Source organism: Pleuronectes platessa, chromosome 9 (genome assembly GCF_947347685.1).
Source record: "Pleuronectes platessa chromosome 9, fPlePla1.1, whole genome shotgun sequence".
Taxonomy (NCBI): domain Eukaryota; kingdom Metazoa; phylum Chordata; class Actinopteri; order Pleuronectiformes; family Pleuronectidae; genus Pleuronectes; species Pleuronectes platessa.
The window spans coordinates 3,861,941-3,881,397 of record NC_070634.1 but is presented as its reverse complement, the minus strand read 5'-3'; the positions used below and the strand labels follow the sequence as shown (position 1 = coordinate 3,881,397).

At 39.5% G+C, this 19,457-nt stretch overlaps 1 protein-coding gene across 2 annotated transcripts in view; it reads right to left on the bottom strand.

Moving 5' to 3' along the window:
* Nucleotides 1-19,457, bottom strand: part of LOC128448298 (inactive N-acetylated-alpha-linked acidic dipeptidase-like protein 2) — a 447,438-nt gene that overhangs the window by 142,388 nt on the left and 285,593 nt on the right. For both annotated transcript variants that reach the window (XM_053430883.1, XM_053430884.1), the window contains one exon: nt 19,251-19,379. In XM_053430883.1, the coding sequence (XP_053286858.1) occupies nt 19,251-19,379 (129 nt within the window). The remainder of the gene's footprint in view (nt 1-19,250; nt 19,380-19,457) is intronic.

The following is a 19,457-nucleotide window of genomic DNA, read 5'->3' as shown; positions in this document are numbered from 1 at the left end:
GTGGATTACAGAGAAGAAACCACTGTGCAATTGACACGACTTCTTACACTAAGGATCTAAGGAAAAACAAGACAAGGCAAATCAACCTTTACTGAAATGCATATGCAGCCAACACTGTCCTATACAAATAAACCTATATTTTAAAGCAGGTCCCTTTGTGGTCAATTCACAATCACAATGCGTAACACACTTCAGGGGAAAGACTAAATGTCTTTGTCTGAGCTCTTGAGTCAAATAAAGTCATCCCGAACTATGTCACTCAAACGTTCATGTTTGACAATTTACTTGTGACCTGTCAAACATGAAGAGTTCAACATTATGAGTCCGTTTGTTAGTCAGCGAGAAAGCGACCAGCCCCTCGGTCGCACTAACCCTAACCCTACTGTATAGAAAAAGTCCTGCACACGAACAAATATTACTTCTGATGACAGTTCAGCAGTGACGATGAACAAGTCAGCAAAAATATCAAATTGTTGTATGGATAATTGTCTTAATTGTTATTTTTGATATTTTACATATCAATAGAGTTTCGAACCAGTATTTGCTATGTACATATATAGTGGAGTAATATTGTCCACAGCAAATAATGAATGTTCTTATATTAATCTATGATAATGATTTATAATTATTTTTTCTCCTTTTTTTTATAGCAGAATGCTGCTCACCTCCTTCTTTAGCTGGTTGATTTGTAAGGGGACGGGGAAACAGGGGATCTTTTGGGGTCTTGTACCAAATGCAAGGACAATCAATTTAGCTGCACAGATTAAAACCTTAAAGAGGAGCCAATTGTAAAGACACCAGATGTTTTCTTTGAGCCAAAAATGAGAAAAGAAAGAAACTGTTTTAGTGCATTGTAAATAAAATATTCTATAAACAATGATTGGTTGACAGGTTAATAATGTCTAATCATGATTTTCAGTTCCACTCTGTCTTTTCAGATGTTTTCAATGGGACTACAAGCCCATTTGGCTGCATCTGGAATCGTAGAGTATATTTATAGAGAGACTTGGATCTGATGATTTCGCACCTGACACATTTTGACTTGACAGACAACATGCATGTGACTGACTGATGTATTTACCAAATTGTAATGTGTTGAAATTTACAATTTCTCTTGTCTCTACTTCTCGGGCTATTTTGATCATTGATTTGATATGTGTAATTGTTTTTGGATAGTGGTTTTTGTGTTCTCTATTCACTTATATTGGTAGTCAAAGTTCCCATAGTCCTAAATGCCCCATGTTCTTAAGTAAATACAATCATCAACTTTGAAGCTTTGAGAGACTAAGTCACTAAAATAATACGTTATATTAAACAGGGAAAATGAGGATTGTGCTGGTGAGATTACAAAACAAAAAAGTTATACTTCGATCTCACAAAAAACTGAAGTAAAAATAAAACATCTAAATGTCCAGTCAATCATTAGAGGACACAAATCCATTACCATACTTTACATTATATAAAAATAACAGGACTATTAAACCTATCATGTTTTAGGTTACATGAGCATAATGCTTATTAACAAGCATAGTACAGCAAGTATAATTGTTTCAAAAGATACCAGAATAAATCAGGCCACAACAGTACAATTCTTGTTGTTTGGCTCATCAAATATGATCCAAGCCTGAATTTAAAATGGTGAGAGACGAGGACTGTATGGCCATATGACGGCCTTTATTCCACTGCTGTGCTCTCCTCAATGTGATCTAAAGAGACAGTAGCAGTGAGAATGAACAATACCAAGCAACCAGGAGTTCTGCGGAAAGAAACAGACCGAAATAAAAGGAGAATAGCCTGACTGTTTGGAGCTGACAGAAAGGTTACAGGTTCCTTAATGACAATCAATCATGGTTTGAATGTCACAGTCCAGCTGCTGACCATGCTCTTTCCTTTATGGCCACAGTTTTCCATCTTGTAATGGCTACTTCCAGCAGGATAATGCTACCTGGCACAAAAGAAAAAGTTTCAGTGAACCTCAGCTGTGAATCCAGTTGAACTGTGTGAATGTGTTGGGACAGGAATGTGCTGTGATGTCAACATGGAGCAGAACCTCAGGGGAAAGTTTTTCTTGTTATCCATGTCACAAAATACTGAGGCTGTTATGGGAGCAGAGGGGGGGCACTACCCAGTGGTGTTCCTAATAAAATGCTCTGTAAGTGTAAGTATATATTGGAAAAAGAAAGCAAATTAAATTCTCAAAAAAGTGAGGTTGAGTTTTCAGTCTGTTTAGTAAATGAAGCAATCTGACAAGTCTTCATGTAAAGAAGGTATCAGAGTGTGGTTGGTGGAAAAGGTAGACAATAATTTAATTTACATGAACTTTGGTTTGTATCGCCCCATATCACGAAGTTCAATGTATTAACATTCACATTTGTTAAATTTGTTTTATTTTGATTATATAATTGTACATATTGTGACATTTTATTATTTGTTAATCATTGTTATTATGTGATAAAAAAAACTGTGGATGTGGATGGAAATGCACCGGCCAGATCTCTGTGTGACACCACAAGTAACTGGTACTTGTTCCACATCAAGAATATTATTATCAGGCCATTTAAAGGTCAGAACTTGTAAAAATATACCAACAGTATATTTATTATTGTTTACAGCAGAATGATCAACCACACAGATCTCTAGAATGATTTTTCCCCCTGAATATGCAATTAGTTAAAATTGAGGGGTAGAGCGAGGGCAATAATCATACAATTTTCTCAAGATTTTGCTATTATGAGTTCAGATGAATTTTTTTTTGCAAATACTTAAATCCCCTTAGATTAAAGCAAGATTTACAGCTAAGACCACATTCTCTTTCTCAGCTGCACACTGGTGGAAGTTACAGCTTTCTGGTTGTTGCCAAACAGCTTCTGAAAAAGCCTAAACTACTATGAAACAACGTTTAAATCTACTAGTTTCAGATTTTCCAAAACAAACAAAATTGCACACATTCATAAATGTCACACCCCTAAACATCCCTGACACTTTTTATCAAGATCCATTAATTAGTCCTTCATTTAAACTGTTGAATTTTTCTTGCAATGTTAAAGAAAGAGGAAAGAAATCCTGGAACTGCTGTAGAGCTGCATCAAATTGAATGGTTTCTTCCCTGATCCACACCACAGCCTTCCTCCAAGTTTCGCTATTATGTGTCCTGTAGTTTTTGCGTAATCCTGCTAACTAACAGACAAACAAACAAATGCAATAGCTAGCCCACACATGTGATGCTCAGCTGTCATCTAAGTGAAAAAGGAAACATAATAGCAATATCAGTGCAACTAAATGCATTACAATTAAATCTCCTTGAAGCAAATTCGGCAATTCTTAACAAGCTAATACTGTTACAGTTAACAAAGTATGACGGTTTTAGGCGTATAGTTTGATGTAGTTGCATTGGATTTTTTATAGAAGTGAATTACACTTAGCAGATGTGGCTTTAACTGTATGCAGTATAACTGCATATCCCCTCCTCTGTATTCACTTGTGTTTTCTACTGGGACATCGTTGCTGAACCAAGATATTGGATAACTTCATTTAAACTCGATTTGCATGAATGTGATTAGAAAATAAACTACCACCACTGAGCAATCTTATTTGCACGCAAATATACGATTGGCCAAGCAATGACTTTCCACCTTGTATCCATGAGTGAACAAGTTTAAACAATGTACAGTCGTTTCCCACATGGTCAATGCTTTAGAAAAATACTGCACTGCTGCTCACTAGAGATGAGGCCATTCAACAAAGTAAATTAGTGAGTACAAGGTTCTGTCTGTAGCAGGAATGTGGACTATATATATTTAGTAATACATCCGGTATTTGCCTGCATGTTGTGATGAGGGAGCTCAACCCAGGAATCACTTTAGCAGTGGATCTGTGTTCCAACCTGATTTGGTCATGAGCTCTGGATCTGTAGTAAAACATGATTGTGACAAACAAAAGATTCTTCCTCAAATTCGAAAATTTGTGTCAGTTCTATATTCAAGGCTGTTGAAGTCTTGAGAGTTGTTTGGGGACTGAATCCAATCCCATCTGATGTTGCCGGGAGGTAGGGGAAGAGACAAACAACCATTCACACTCACATTCACGCCCATGGAGAATTTAAAGTCTCCAGTGAACCTTACCCTTCTCTGCATGTCTTTGGACTGTTGGAGGAAGCTACAGTACCGGAGGAAACCAAAGCAAACACTATGAGAACACACAAACTCCACACGGAAAGACGTTATAGGAATATATATTTGTATGTATATATGAAGTTCTTTGGGATAGTTTGTTTTAAACCTGGTATTTATTCTGACCTACCTAAGCTTTATGATGGCCACCCGAAGTCCAGTCAGACCTCCTGCTCACCTCTGGCTATCTGACTGTCATAGCTTGGGTAAAGCCATGTTGGCAAGAAAGAAGAATACTCAGGACTCATAGTTCCTGCAGAAAACAGCGTTTTTACCACTCTCTAAAGACCATGGAAGATTTGGAAAATTAGGAGAATTATCCGGCTGACGAATTATCAGCTACAACATGGCACTCCACTCCAGTCCAGCAGAGGGCAGTAATACAGAAGACTGTAAAGATACAATGACACTATAGCTAATTATAGTGTGTTTCTGTGAGAAAGAGGCAATTCTATTCAAAACAACTGAAATGCTAACGACTTAAAGCTTTTGTGGAGATTGGCTGGCTGAAATAAAACACTGGAGTACTCAACCAATCAGGCATCTTTAGCATTGCACGCCCAACTTCAATGATTCATGTTATTCAATAAGAGTACCACCCAATAAGCAAGGACTTTTTAATTTGTATGAAAATTTCCTTGGAACTCAATTAAACCCTGATCTCTGCAGTAGAAACGCACCAAATTTCTGGAGAGGTTGTTTATCCTATATTTACATATGTAATTGTTTCTAAAACCAAATAAAAGTTCAGTTTAAGTTTGTCAACCATACAGTGTGAGTATGTAAAATAATTATCTTGGCTGTTATATTCTCTGTGGAAAAGATAAGAACAAAGATTAAAAGAACATTATTTCTGTTTTGGATGATGGATGAATATATCTTAACCTTTCACCCTTGTTTTCATGAGAACAAGGTTTTAGAAAATATAGAGCTCTTCAAAGAAATGGAGGTCACCTCAGGTTAGGGCACTTCCTCAGCCCTTCAAATGCCCATGCTGCCTTTGAATTCTTGCAATAAAAAATAGGAAAAAGATTTAAAAAATAGCTTCAACTTAAGTCTCAAAGTGGGATCATTTCCAGAGATAAACTATCGTTCCATCAGCTAAAGAGAAGATTCAAAGACAGACGTCTCTTCTCCATTACCTCTCAAACCAGACACAGGACATTAGAGGAAAGTGTTGGAGGGGGAGGAACATCAACAGTTAGGATGTGAGGAGAGTGTTCTAGAGAGAGAATAATAAAAAAGAGAGGTGTAAAAAAAAAACAGTTGAAATAAGAGGACAGAGTAGTAGTAGTAGATTTTATTTGGACATGGACATGACAATGTCATTGGACGAACCAGATGCATTGTTTACAGTGTATTAGCATAAATGCTAGTTTACAACACCTGTCCACAGAGAGAATAAGCAAGTGCCCAGGGAGAGGAGGAGTGAGTGAGAGCAGAGAGAATGGGTAATTTAAGCGTGTCGTGCCACACCGGGGATCAATATTTAATTTCTTTGTCTGCTATGATACGAAGGGTGTGAAATCATCTTGAGTTTTCAGCCACACCACTCAGTAACTCTCAATCTCCAAAATTAAAGTGTTACAGTGACCATGTCAAATCAAATGAAGTTTCTATTCAACTCAACTGTAACACCAAACATGTTTTGTACAAAACCAACTGCGACCAGGTAATCTGAAGAAAAAACACTGTGGATTGTCCCCTGGTGGCTGGCTGCGGCATCAGTCTTAAACCTTCACCCTAATGCAAGTTTTAATATCTTGATTATTGCCATAAAAATGTGGTGAAACATCATGATTGAGAGCTGAGACTGACGTACAATAGACGGAGTGTATTTAACAACAGGACTTTTATACTGCAGCTCAACACCAAGATTACTACTGCAAAGACTCATCTGCGCAGGATTGCATGATTGATTGAAAGGAGAGTTGACTACCAAGGATAATAGGATTTTAAAAGATGGAAAACAATCTGGTGTAATCAGTCACACTGGTGTTGTCATGAGTTTATTACCTGTTGGGAGTTTTACCACACTGGGGCATTCCTCTTGAAGACGGGTCATCCATCTCTATCATCTTTATACAGTCTATGGTGGAGATAAATTAATATCAATATCTATTTATTCACAGCCTGTGCTTTTTGCCCAAATCACAATCTTTCTGTAGCCTTAACCAAAGCACTTTTGTTGCCTGAACCAAAGACAGGGCACTGGATGGGAATCCCAGCTCTGGTGGAACAGTTGTGTGCTTTGTACACCCACAATCTACAGCAGCCATCCTCCTGCTATCCCTGCTGCTGTTAGTAAATGTAGCATTTCATTCAAAAAATATGCTGTCACTGAATATAATCCAGCCAGTTATTAAGTTATCTACATTTACTACGTTTGCTCCTGCAGTGTAGTTGTAGAGAGACATAATTCACAATATTCTGAAGGATTTAAATATAAAAGCTTAAAACTAGACAATTATCTGGAGAGAGCATATTGAGTGTATTTCCATTTGAAAGAGGCTGTGTTTGTGTTAAGTTTTTGTTTGAGATTTTTGAATAAAAACACACAACCCGAGACGTGAATAAGCTTACTCACAAGATCTCCTACTTGGAAAGAATCTCCCCATCAACAACAGAGTGGAATTTAATCACTGCTTCCATTTTCCAGAAAGAGCGTGTGTAGCCCCAAACATTTTGTACATCAGCTCTGTGGCACATCAAACAGGCAGAGGGCGACGGGGAGCGTGGATGTACTGTAATCAGAATGCAACATCCACAAAGTGCCTAATGACAAAAACAACTTTGCATTACGTGTGTGATGATAATAACAATAATTCCGTTCCGGACCGCGGTCTTTGGAAAAGCCATTTGCAGCTGTTCAAGTGAGAAGCGTGTCCCAGGCATGCAGAGTGACTGGGATATTAAAGAAAGACAAGAAGACACAGAGACAGAGAAAGAGAACGAGCAGATGAGTGATTCTCGGACAACTTTAGCTGCATATTAAAGGAAAACATCGACATATAAAGTAAAGGAAAGATGTAACGTGGTTGATATAATGTAGCAACGTCGTGCCCAAGTCAGAAGATCAGCTATACATCCCAAAATTGTTTACTGCCTTATACATTTTAAATACCTCATCAGGTATGTGTATTGATGTGTAAACTTTGTCACTACAGTCACACTTCAATAAACTGGTTTGATGTTTCAACTTTCACAAGAAGAAAACGTTTTTTTATTATTACAATTTATAAAAAATGTTAGCAAATCTAGTTTTTGCCAAATATAATATAAACCACTGACTATAGCCCCATGCGTAGGGGCGTCTTATTCAAAATTCATTCTGCAACATGTCGGTGACTCCAAAACGTAAAGCTAGTCATAAATGACTTGTGGTTAGAGGAATAACAAGTAATGCAACAGATGGTGGCCCCCCTACAGAGACCTGGTCTCAGTCTGCAGTCACATGAGGAGACACAAGCTTAGAACAGCCTACGTATAACTCCTTCAAAAACAAGTGATACTATACATACACACAGATTGACAGGGAGGTCAATTGAATGAAAAGGTTTCTAGCCTCTCAAGTTTCTTGACGGCCAAGACCACACTGGTCCCCGGCTGCGGGCACAGGTAGCTGTCTCAGCCAGCAGTTCAAATGGTGTGTGTCAGAGACAGTAGATGTAGAGCAGGTATTCCCAAAGTGTGGGTGCGCTAGCTGCCTGTAGGGGGTGCGTGAGGGGAAACATGTAATGGTTCTATCTCCCCCTTCCTCTCCCTCTCTCTCTCCCTCTCTATGTCTCTCTCTCTCCCTCTCTATGTCTCTCTCTATGTCTCTCTCTCTCTCTCTCTTCTCTCTCTCTCTCTCTCTCTCTCTCTCTCTCTCTCTCTCTCTCTCTCTCTCTCTCTCTCTTGCTGCAGGCTGAGCCACATGTGCTGCACTTGTATATCCTCAAATGGATCATCTTTTGTATCCTTATCTGTTTCTGAGCCTATGCATATGCCACTCTTTGTTCTTTACGTGGTATATTGTGTGTCACTTTATTGTAATTTGATTCAGATTAATGGTGTTATAATTTCCGTAAACGGCTGTTTAATTCTAAATTAAATTGTACGCAATTTTTCTTTAATGCGACCGAAAACATGACAGCATCTTCCCAATGTTCTCTCATGATGGGCAAATCTGCCTCTGAGCCTGTGCGTGTGCCCTCGCCATCCTCTTTGCTCTTTAAAGGTGACGGCTTGTGTAACTTTGTTGAAACTTATTGAAACTTTGTTGCAGTGTTTCAGTTTCATTCCAATGTGAGAGCGCATTGTTGCCATCTCTTGATTATTTTGTCACGTTTGTGTTGATCATGTATTGATGCATTTAATGCAGCTATAAATAGGCTCTGTTTGCTTTTTTTTTTGTTGAAGGTGTGGGGGATTGGGTGTGCGTGAAACCGGTCGGGATGTAGAAGGGGGTGCGTGGCCTAAAAAGTTTGGGAACTGCTGATGTAGAGGTTAGGGGATGTCTCTAAACAGTAGAAAAATGGTGGATTTGGGGTTTAGTTTCAACAAATAATTGAAAAAAAAGAAAAACACACACGCTGTTGCTGGTGGCCCCCCTCATTTGATTAAGTGTTAATCCTTAAGTACTTAAAGTCCTTTAAGTATAAATTCCATAATGACGCGACAATGGTTGAATCTCGCATTAGCCCAGAATTTTGTGATTTTCAAAGCAGCATTAACGTACTTCACCAAAAAACAAACAATTGAATTAATTTAACCTCTGATACAAAATTTGACATTGTATCAGAGGATTCATCTGTTGAATTGTGAAGGAAAAGTCTAGTTTGGTGAAGTGATGATAAAAAGTATTGTATTGTATTATTTGGCTTTTTAGCCTTTTGTTCCCCAAAGGTTATAAATATAGGTGGGCAGAATGCCATGAAGAAATAACAGTTTAATCAACACCTGAATTCAGAAGCTATAAGTTTTGCGTTGGGTAGTTTTACATTGTTGTTTTTATTTTTCAAAAAAATAAATGTAATGTAAAGAAAAAAGCGTCTTGCCCTCAAGGCAAAGCATTAGTCACAAATTAAATAATGTTACTAATTGAGTACCGATTATCAGTTTCAAGAAAATTATTTTTAATTGTAGATGATGTCGTTTAACAGTGTAGGACAGTGTTGAGAGACAGTATGTGAAGAATATCGTTGACAGTAGATGCATTCAATCCTAGATTAAGTTTAACACTAACAGTAGTTGTGTGCTGCCAAAGGGCCTCAGAAAACATTCATTAACATAAATGCTCCGACAATAAGAAACTTGAGGACAGGTTGGCGAAGGATGAATTCAGCCAGTGTCTCCTAAACACCCAGAACAATATGTGAAGGTTATGAGTGCAAATACAAAATGAGTAATATGTAAAAATAAAATAACCAATAATTCATGATGTGTAATGGTAAAAGCGATGGAAATGTACACCACGTATAAAGTAGCCGAAGAGTCAACACACAATCCTGTGTGTTTACATTCAAGTATGTGCTGTGAAAATCTAATTAGATGGTATAGCCCCTTGAGATGCCTGATCTGTTTGCAAACATGCTCTCCCCCCCCCCCCCCCCTGCCCACACTCACAGTAAAAAACTGTGCACTTACAAAATAGACATTGATTAATCTTCGCTAAGAGCAATAATGCATTTTCTGAGGTCAAAGGTTATACACAAATTAGACCGTAATCTGTATTTAATAGATTTAGGGGCCATCTATTAAGTAGGCATGAATCTCAAGAAACTCCAGCTACTCGACTGAACCAGCTTTAATTTCAAAGAGTGTGACATCTGCAGACCAGAGCAGCTACAAACTTCTGCTGGATGAAGGTGTGACATATTAGCACCAGCCTCAAGTAGTAACTCTGCTCATTCTTCTCCTTACACGCATTTTCATATGTGTCCCCCTGCTTATGTTCCTGTCGCTGTAATGTGAAACTGTGATGGAGGGACCACAATGACGGCCACATCAATACCGGCTGAGGCTGAGCGGCGTCTCCCGGTGATTATGCAGATTCGTGGAGCCTGCTGCAGTCGCACAATGCCCTTCCTGACAATATCAGAACTGTGGTAATTCAAACATATTGCCGACAGCGTGCTACTTCAAACATTATGCCAAGTGTTCTGTCGAACCATCTTGGATGGCTGCACGGCCATAAAGTCGGAGACTCATTCCGCTGATTTATCGTCAGCTTCTTTTCCCACAGGTTTTATGTGGGGAAACATAAATTAGACATATAAATTAGACTTCCTTGCATATTCCCTAATGTGGATGATATTCATATTTACCATTTACAGTGTAATTCTGAATCTGGCCTATTGTCATCCCGTCGTCGTGTTTGAAAGCCTGTCATGGTGTCATGATTCAATTAAAATATCAGCCGTTATGTTTCCAGTGAGCGCATACGCTAAGAGCTTGCACGAGAGGATGATTTGTCACAGTGAATACAAATTGAGTTTGAAATACACCATATTTGGAAACATGCAGCGATCTATGGCATTTGAGATATGCTGCGTGGATGATCTAAATTATTCATGGTTATTGTTTTGGGGCAGCAGCTTTTATATGAGACTTTAGTTATGATTAACAGTTTCAGGTTGAAGAGGTTTGGCACTGCTATGTGCATGCAAAAAGGTTTTCCTCAATGGGTTAGTTAGCATATGTGTCTTTTGCACTGGGGACAATGGGGACTTATCCCCATAGTACTATATGTGGCACTTACGAATCTATACTTACGAGTTTATTTATATCTGTGGAAAATGAAGATTCTAAATGTATCAAATCCTTTTAAATATTTAATGGTGGATGTAAACCAGGGGTGTCCAAACTACGGCCCGCGGGCCATCTGCGGCCCACCATCCATTTTAAATTGGCCCGCCTCAAAAAAAAAAAAAAAAAAATTAAACAAAAAAAATTAAATAAAAAAAAAAAAAAATTATAATTTTTTATTTTGATTCTTGCTGTTCTGGGTTTGTACCCTTGAATGCACTTATTGTAAGTTGCTTTGGATATAAGCGTCAGCTAAATGAAAGGTAATGTGATGGACTATGTCCCACTGTATTGCAGCTGTCCCTCAGAACGCAGCCACGCCCCCCCCAACTGTCAACAGTCCGCTCCAGGGCAGGGGGGCGTGGTGCCGTGAGTGGCCCGGACCTTCGTATTTTTTTCTATATGCGGCCCTCGGGATAAAAAGTTTGGACACCCCTGATGTAAACAGTATGTTTGAGAAGCACAACAAATGGGGGTGTCGATGTAGATGAGCGTTGGTTGCAGTAAACCTGCATAAAGCTCTCTTGCGGAGTCAGAGAACAGCCTACATACAGAACACAACTGGCACCTCTTATTCCCTTCACTCCGGAGGGTTGCTGGTTATTTACAAAAAATCAAAGTGTCCCACTGAGGACACACAACAGCTACGGCTTTTGTGTGAACATGCCATGCGGGCAGTCCGTGCAATGCTCGGCAAGTATAGGAGATTATGTCAGGCAGGACCTGGATCTGCATTAACATGTTTTGAATGGTCCTCGCTTGCACAATATAACCCTGTGTCACATGCAGAATGTGTTGCTTAAAGCAAAGTTGGTTACGGATTTCAAAAGTTGGTTGAACATGTAATCATTTATTCCCCAAGCAAGGGCTAAAGTTAATATTTCTCAGTCTTAACCAGAGATTGAAAAATGAAAATAAAAAAAATAAAAACTTGGACCACACGGTGGCTCTAATCATTCTTGACTTACTTAAGAGAATTGCAAGTGGGGTGAATTCCAATTATCCGGGTTTGCCATTTTGACTTCTGTAACCTAATCTGATATCTGTTTTGCACATAAGATTAAGATATTATAAATTTTCTGTAAAGCTTAAGATGTTTTGTATTTTTAAATTAGCCTGAATTCATAATAGCATTTACAAATATATATATATAACCCTTGCCTATAAAGAAACCGTAAAAATAATTGTAATCATTATAATGGAGGTGGATCACACTTTTAAAAAATCTATTAAAATTCCACAAGCAATATTAAGATACGATACATTTATTTGACCCAAAAACATGCACAGACATGCACAGGCACACTCATGCAGGTAGGGAAATTTAACCTCTGCTTTTAACCCATCTGGTGCGGGACACACAGAGCAGTGAGAGACCATGTACGGTGCACGGGGAGCAGATGTTGGGGGAGTAAGGTGCCTTGCTCAGGGGCACTAGACAGGGTAGGGACAATCCTCTTGGATTTTTGAACAGATCAATCCAGGTTCGTCTTTTTGTTGTTTCTCCGTGGAGTCGAACCAGAGACGAACCAGAGACCTTTTCTGCCCATAGTCCAAGTTTCTGCCACTAGTCCACCGCCTCTATGCAAGAGCAACAATAACAGATCAATCATTCTATTGGGGATACTCGGGGAAACGCACAGTTGAGGGACCGTCATCATCGATCAGCCTATTTTCGTCTCAACTTGGTTAAAGAGATGGCTGCAGACCACAGGATAGACTCTGTGCTTTTTGGATAATCTCTGTCCCAGAGAGCAAACTGATTATGTGCTAGTTAGTTAGCCAGAGTTACGAAAAAGGGAAATAAACAAACTGGAGCTTCGGTCTCCCAGATTACCTGAATTCGCCCTATGCCCTGTTTACGGTCTTTGCTCTATAAAACAGGACTATATCTGAATATTGTAGAAACACATGGGTGTGGTGGAGAACGAAAGGGAGAAAGTAACAGGGAGAAGATGAGGGTTGGACAGAGACACGAGGAAACACTTGTCTACTGCAGCACAAAGCTTTAGATGATTTAGGAAACGCTGTGACATTAATATGTTCCTCAAACTGTAGCACGGATTAAATTTATCACTCTGGGTATGGACCGTGGTGGGGATCCATCAGACACTTGTGTGTAATGGGTAACAAATTCAACTTTTGATTCATGGGGAGATAATTAAGGCCACCAGTGTGGTTAGCAGGAGCGTGTTTCACAGCTCATCAATATATCATCAGCGGTATCTACCTAGAGTGTGTGTGTGTTCACCCCATCGTAACAGTGGCTGGGAAATCTCTAATCACATTCATCAGCATGCCAGTGGATGGGTTATGATATGATGTATGCGATGAGCTTACATGGGCTCACAAACTGACAGTGACATTATTCATGGTGGTTTGATGATGACCCAGAGACTCATAGGGAAGGAGCCGCTAAATGAGAATTATTGGTCAGTTAACAGTTGATCAATAAAACCTTTGAAAATGCGGTTTGTTAATATCAAATGTTCATGTTAATATTGAAGTCTGCGGAAAAAATTAAACAATTAAAAACTAACCACACAACTATTATGAGTTTTTTTTACTAATTCCTCGTTGGTGCATGAGAAAACATGAAATCACTTTTATCCAGCTAAGCCCCAAGAACCATTGAGAAAAGCAACCAGTCCAAACATAATAAACACACAGAAAAACAGAATCTCAAATGATGACCTATAAAACAAGCATCGGTAGATTATTTTTACATTCATGGGGAAAGTAGGGTTGCTTCCATTAGTGCTCATTTCAATACTGAAAGTGTCCCTAAATCTCTCTCTATATACACAAAACTAATAAGTCAACAAGGACAATATAAGATAAGATATAAGTCTTATCTAAATGAAGCTAAGAAATGCTTCCTGTCCAGAGGCTCTGCAGAGATTCTGCCAAAGCATCTCTGGCATCTCGGTTGTCACCTCGGTGGTCATCTTCTGGTTGTTCATCACCTTGTTAAGTTAGGAAATTTGATAACCTCGATCAGGACTAGGTGCCTGACAGAAGCGAAGAGTACCAGAAGACAAGAAGAGACGATGCCCGACTTCAGGAAATATTCTGACACCATGTCAAACTAAAAGTTGTAGAGATTCAAACAGCACTCACACCTTTGCCATTGCCAACAGTCCTCATGTTAATCTTAAATCTGCTAGGTCAGCATTTTTATTTCGATGTGCACCAATTCTACATGCTGATCAGTCCCCTAATTATGCCAGATATGTTTTCCATAAAGATCAAATCTGTGTATTATTCTCAGTTAAAATACTTCCTACATCTATGAAGTTATGAAATAAAGAATCCTGGAAACTGGGTTCTTTCTTGGCTCATGTTCCATACAAGAACATATTCCTTGGCAGAGGTACAAGGCAGATAAAAGCAAAGAGTCTCTACATTTTGAGTGAAACATGATAGGTCTTACTTTTTTTCTAACACACACACACACACACACACACATACACACACACACATATGTATAGCGTGTGCTCCACATGAACAATGCAGAAGTGGTGGCAGTATGGAATCATGTCACACTGACTTAAGACTATGGTAGCATGTACTATAAACAACTTTGGTCCCCAGTGCTGAGAGGGGATTAAATCACACCCTGATAACTAACTAAACTCTGTGACCACTTCTCAGGGAGAGGGGAAATGAACGATTTTCCGCCCCGGTCTTTCAGTCTAACAATACACTGTCCACTAGTGACCATTTGTTTTCAAACGGAGGATCCTGCTACAAGCCACCCACACTGCGACTGGAGACCATACGCACATGCATCTATGAAACAGTATCCAATTAAAGCACAAGATCTTAATTTGTTCTGTATTCTTCCAGCCACCAGAGCTCCCATTGATTCTCTTCCTGTTGCCTTATTTCTGTTCATCTACCCCCCTGTTGCCCCCCACCCCTTCCTTGTGTAAATCTCCTACAAAAACAGCATCTAGTTGTGTTATAATTGGTTCCCAAGCACCCATTCCCAAACTATCAGTGCAGTAGCATCTTGATTTGGAAGACAGGTCCCTGCAAAGTAAGATAATTAGGAAGCATTACGGCCATTGCACAAACATAATTAATGACATGTTTAGACCTGTTTCTAAATATTGGGAGGTGGGGGGGAGCGTACCTCAGGCAGCTCAGAGACTGTTGTGATGATGAATGGAGTGATAGAGTGTGCCAGGGACAGCTGTCACTGAATGGACAATTAGACACAACAAGACGAGACGAGAGGGTAAATAAAGAGTAAACACAACACAAAGGGATGTTTTCAGGATTCTCAGGTTTGTTCAGTCTCACTTTGTAGAGCTTAAATGATCATCGTGGGCCTTTTGATTTGTTTCCATATCAAAACTCTCTTCTGGTTGGAACGATAAAGGTTGAAGGTTGAAAACGCGATGCACAAGTGGCTACATGGAAACATTGGAGCAATCAGCTATAACTTCTCTGAATGGTAATGGATCACTAATGATCTCTGCACAAAAATACTCCTAACTGCTAACCCTTTAAGAAACAAAAATAATCCACAAAAAGTTGGAATGAAGAATACAGTAGTTACTTGTCAAATGCAAAACATATTATACAGTATTTCAAATATGGTATGGTGCAAAATGCTCATATAAAATACTTCTCATATATGAAGAGAAAAATGGTTGTTAAACATTTCTTTAAAGCATCCACTGTCGATTTAACTATAACTAGAAGTAGATCCCATACCAACTCCAAGGCCCAGCCGTCCATCCCTAAATGGACCAGATTTTTTTCATCTAAGTCTATCAATTATTATCTGGGAAAACAATCATCATTTACCCCCAAACCAGTACATTCAACGGGTTACATTCAACAACGAGCGGAGGAAGCATACCATCATTGACCCTTTTATGGCTTCTAACACGACTGGCCAAGATTATTCCTGATTTGTTCAGGCTCCTAAGTTAAATAAATTGGAAACTGTGGCTAAGGGGATCGCGGGCTGACCGGCGCTGAGAAATGCGCATCCGGTGTGAACAGCCGGGCGCCTCACTTTCCACCTTAAAACTATGAAATGAACTGAACTATGAACTAGTTCAGATTTTAAATGGTGAACTATGAGCGTGAACTATTCATCTTTACTTGTATGAACTGAACTTTGAACTAGTTCATGAGAGATGTGAACTTTCCATCACCTACATTAAAATGTAATGGATTTGTTCCTGATCCTTTAGAGAGCTGTGTTCAGTGAAGAACTCACAGTCCGCTGCCTACTCACAGTCCGCTGCCTCCTTTTCACCAAACAACAGGGAATATAACACAAATCACCCTCCGGAGTTGGTCGAGACGAAGGACAGAAGGAAAACAGAGTGAATGCTGGACTTGCATTCATTAGGTCGAAGGAGGCAAATCTCCAAATCAATGGTAATGTTGTCCTGTATCAGCTGAATGTCTAAATAAGCAGAGGGAATTTAAAATCAAATTATCAAGGTGAATACACTTGTGTTTATACCTGGTTTCTACTGCCCCCTGTGGTCACAGAAAGTAGTTACATTAGGCTTTCGATGTTGGGATTCAGAATTATCAGGCAGAAGCTCTGACACTATTGTGTGCAAACAAAACTCAGTACCTATGGGAGGCATTACAGACCAGGTGAAGATAGTATTATAGCTGTAATAACCGTATACCACACTGATAAATGTCTCTTACTACTTTCAGTGTGGATGATGAGCAACGTTGTGGCAGCAGAAAATAACACAATGCTGGAGCTGCTGCACAAAGAAGTCTGACAGAATGAATGAATACGATAGAGAAAGCAGAGCAGGAGTAGGAGCCCCAAATATGCTCACACATTGTCAGAGTTTTTTTTCTTTCTGTTTCATTACGGAAAACATCAAGCGTTGAAGTTGCTTTCTCTCTGTCTCCTTTTCCCTTCCTCTTTTTATACAGCTCTGGCAGAGGCTTTCTGTAGCTTCATTACAGCTGAATGTCACAGGTAGCTATTTCATCCTAATTAGTTAGTTTATGGTAGAGCGGAGGAATAAAGGGACCTCGCACAGTACTATCCGTCCATTCGTGACCTCTTGTACCTGCCAAGGTGCCTGGCAGGAGCAGGAGTCACCCCTGAGGATTGAAGACTAACCTAAAGACACAAATAAAAAAATACTGTATTGCATAACCCGGAGAGACGCAGAGAGATGGCAGAGACGAAGCGAGAGGGAGATTTTAATGAGGAAAATGGGAGGATGGGGGGGATGTGGTACTTGCTGCTAATGAAAGGAGAGATTAGGAGGTGATAGGAGAGACAGCAAGGTGGCGAGAAAGGGATGTAGCGCTTAAGGGAGATGTGAAAGAACATGAAAACGGAGCAGGAGGTAGTGGAGGAAGAGGAGGAAGGAAATAACGGTGACAGTGAGGTGTTTTCTTTTTCAAAAAGGAAAGTTTTAAAGTTTAAAGAGATGGTAGAAGTTGTGAAGAAGGTTTGGAGGATGAGTCATAGAACTACATCATCATCAGTACAATGGCCTCAACACTTTGTGAGAATATGATGTGTGGGAAGTGAAGAGAGTGGACCTAGCTGCCGTCATACTGAGAGTGTTGTCCTCCCCCTCTCACAGAATAGGTGACATCCTTTAAAGAGTCAAAGAGTCAATGTTATGAAACTGTAACTGCTGCACAGTGTGATCATTAAAAATAGTTTGTGAGTAAAACAGTTATATAGAGAGATCACAGTGAGTAAGAAAAGGAGTGCAGAAGATCTCAACCAGACAATTAGCCGGATACATAGCAGAAAAATGTCAATTACAGTGAGATTATTTCTACAATATAAAACATCAGCTGTCAGTGTGGGCATGGCAAGATAAAACCTGTTCTCATTACCAGGCATCCATTTGTCCCTTTTTTGAAGAAAAAAGTACTGTATCGGTTCCGGCAGCATTCAGGCAGCAGAACCCCTTTAACAGTATTGGTTTATTATTGCTAACGAAGAACGACCAAATGATACCCAGCCATTGAAATAAGTATTATTAAACTGTAATATTGGTCCCAATTGCTCAATCTATAGACACTCAGATTTCTTAATATGTCCATGTATTCTCTGTGAATCTGCAGAGAGTTGTTCTAATGACAGGACTGCTGACTGTTCCTTTACCTCCCTGTGACCACTTACCTGTATTTTTCTACATGAATCCTAAACTGTGGAAAAAATAAAACTGAGCCCCCAAAAATCCACAAAATCATCAGCTCCAAGTTCAAAGCTTGAGCAAAGCTAAGCAGTGTATCACGCAAGATATGAATTCAGATTGACCAGCATCATAAAACAGCAAGGCAGTGAAACGGAGCTCCCTACCTCTGAAGCAGTCATGAAGTCTGATTCACTAGCTGCTGCTTGATTATTTATCGTCCTTCAGTCCGTAAGGGTCAGTGGACCCTTAAAGGAATATAAATCATTGAGAGATGGTGGATCAAACTAAGGGAACCGATTAAAACGATCAAAGGGGTTTGATTGTTGTTCCTCTCTATGTTGAAAACATGGCCCCATGAGCGTCTGAAGGACGCTGGACAAAGAAAAGGTAAACATAGTAACTGGCTCTGGCCTTGAGCATTCAGGATAAAGAATTTTTGTTCCACCCACTTCAAATTAAAATGAGATCAGTTAATTCACATTCCACTTTCTAAACAATCACACGTGACTATGGGGGCTTCAGTTCTCTTGAGAATATGAAATTTAACTGAATATATATTAAACAGTTGCGTGTTTGTGACTCCAATGAAATGCAACATTTTCTCTGCTGGTTGTCTGAAGCATGTAATCAGTTTAATAGCAATTCTTAACTACCTGGGGAAATTAAAATCAATCAATGATAGAATTTCTTTCATGGTAAATGGTCTGTATTTATAAACTTAATCTTGATAATCACTCAAAGTGCTTTACAGTACAGGTTTGTCCTGTTCACACACATTCGTACATGAGCAGGGCAATCTCTATCACCCGAACACTGCTGGCAATTTAGGTTTTAATGTCTTGCCCAATAATTGCTGGGTACCTCAAACAGAATTTCGAACCACCAACCTAGTTAATGATCGACCTGCTCTATCCCCTTAGCCACAGTCTCCAATTTATTTAACTTAGGAGCCTGAACAAAACAGGAATAATCTTGGCCAGCCGTGTTAGAAGCCATAAAAGTGTCAGTGGTGGTATTTTTAATAGTGATACAGACACAGATAGTCTTTTTAAAGTGTGCACTTGGAGTGATTTGCAGTGATTTTAGTTGCAGCAGCAGTGGTAGCACTAGGAGCTGCGGTAATAATTACCCTCTGTATGTCGGAGGTGAGTTGCAGCAGAGTCGGTGAAGCTGCAGCTCTCAGTGTCTCTGTCCCTCTGACTGGAGAGTTCAGACTGACGTAGGCCACTGCACTGCTCTGCAGGACAACACTGTTATCCTGCGGGGGGGGAAACACACGCACGCACGCACATACATACACAGAGGGGTTATCATGCTTTTAATCCAACTCGTTCCT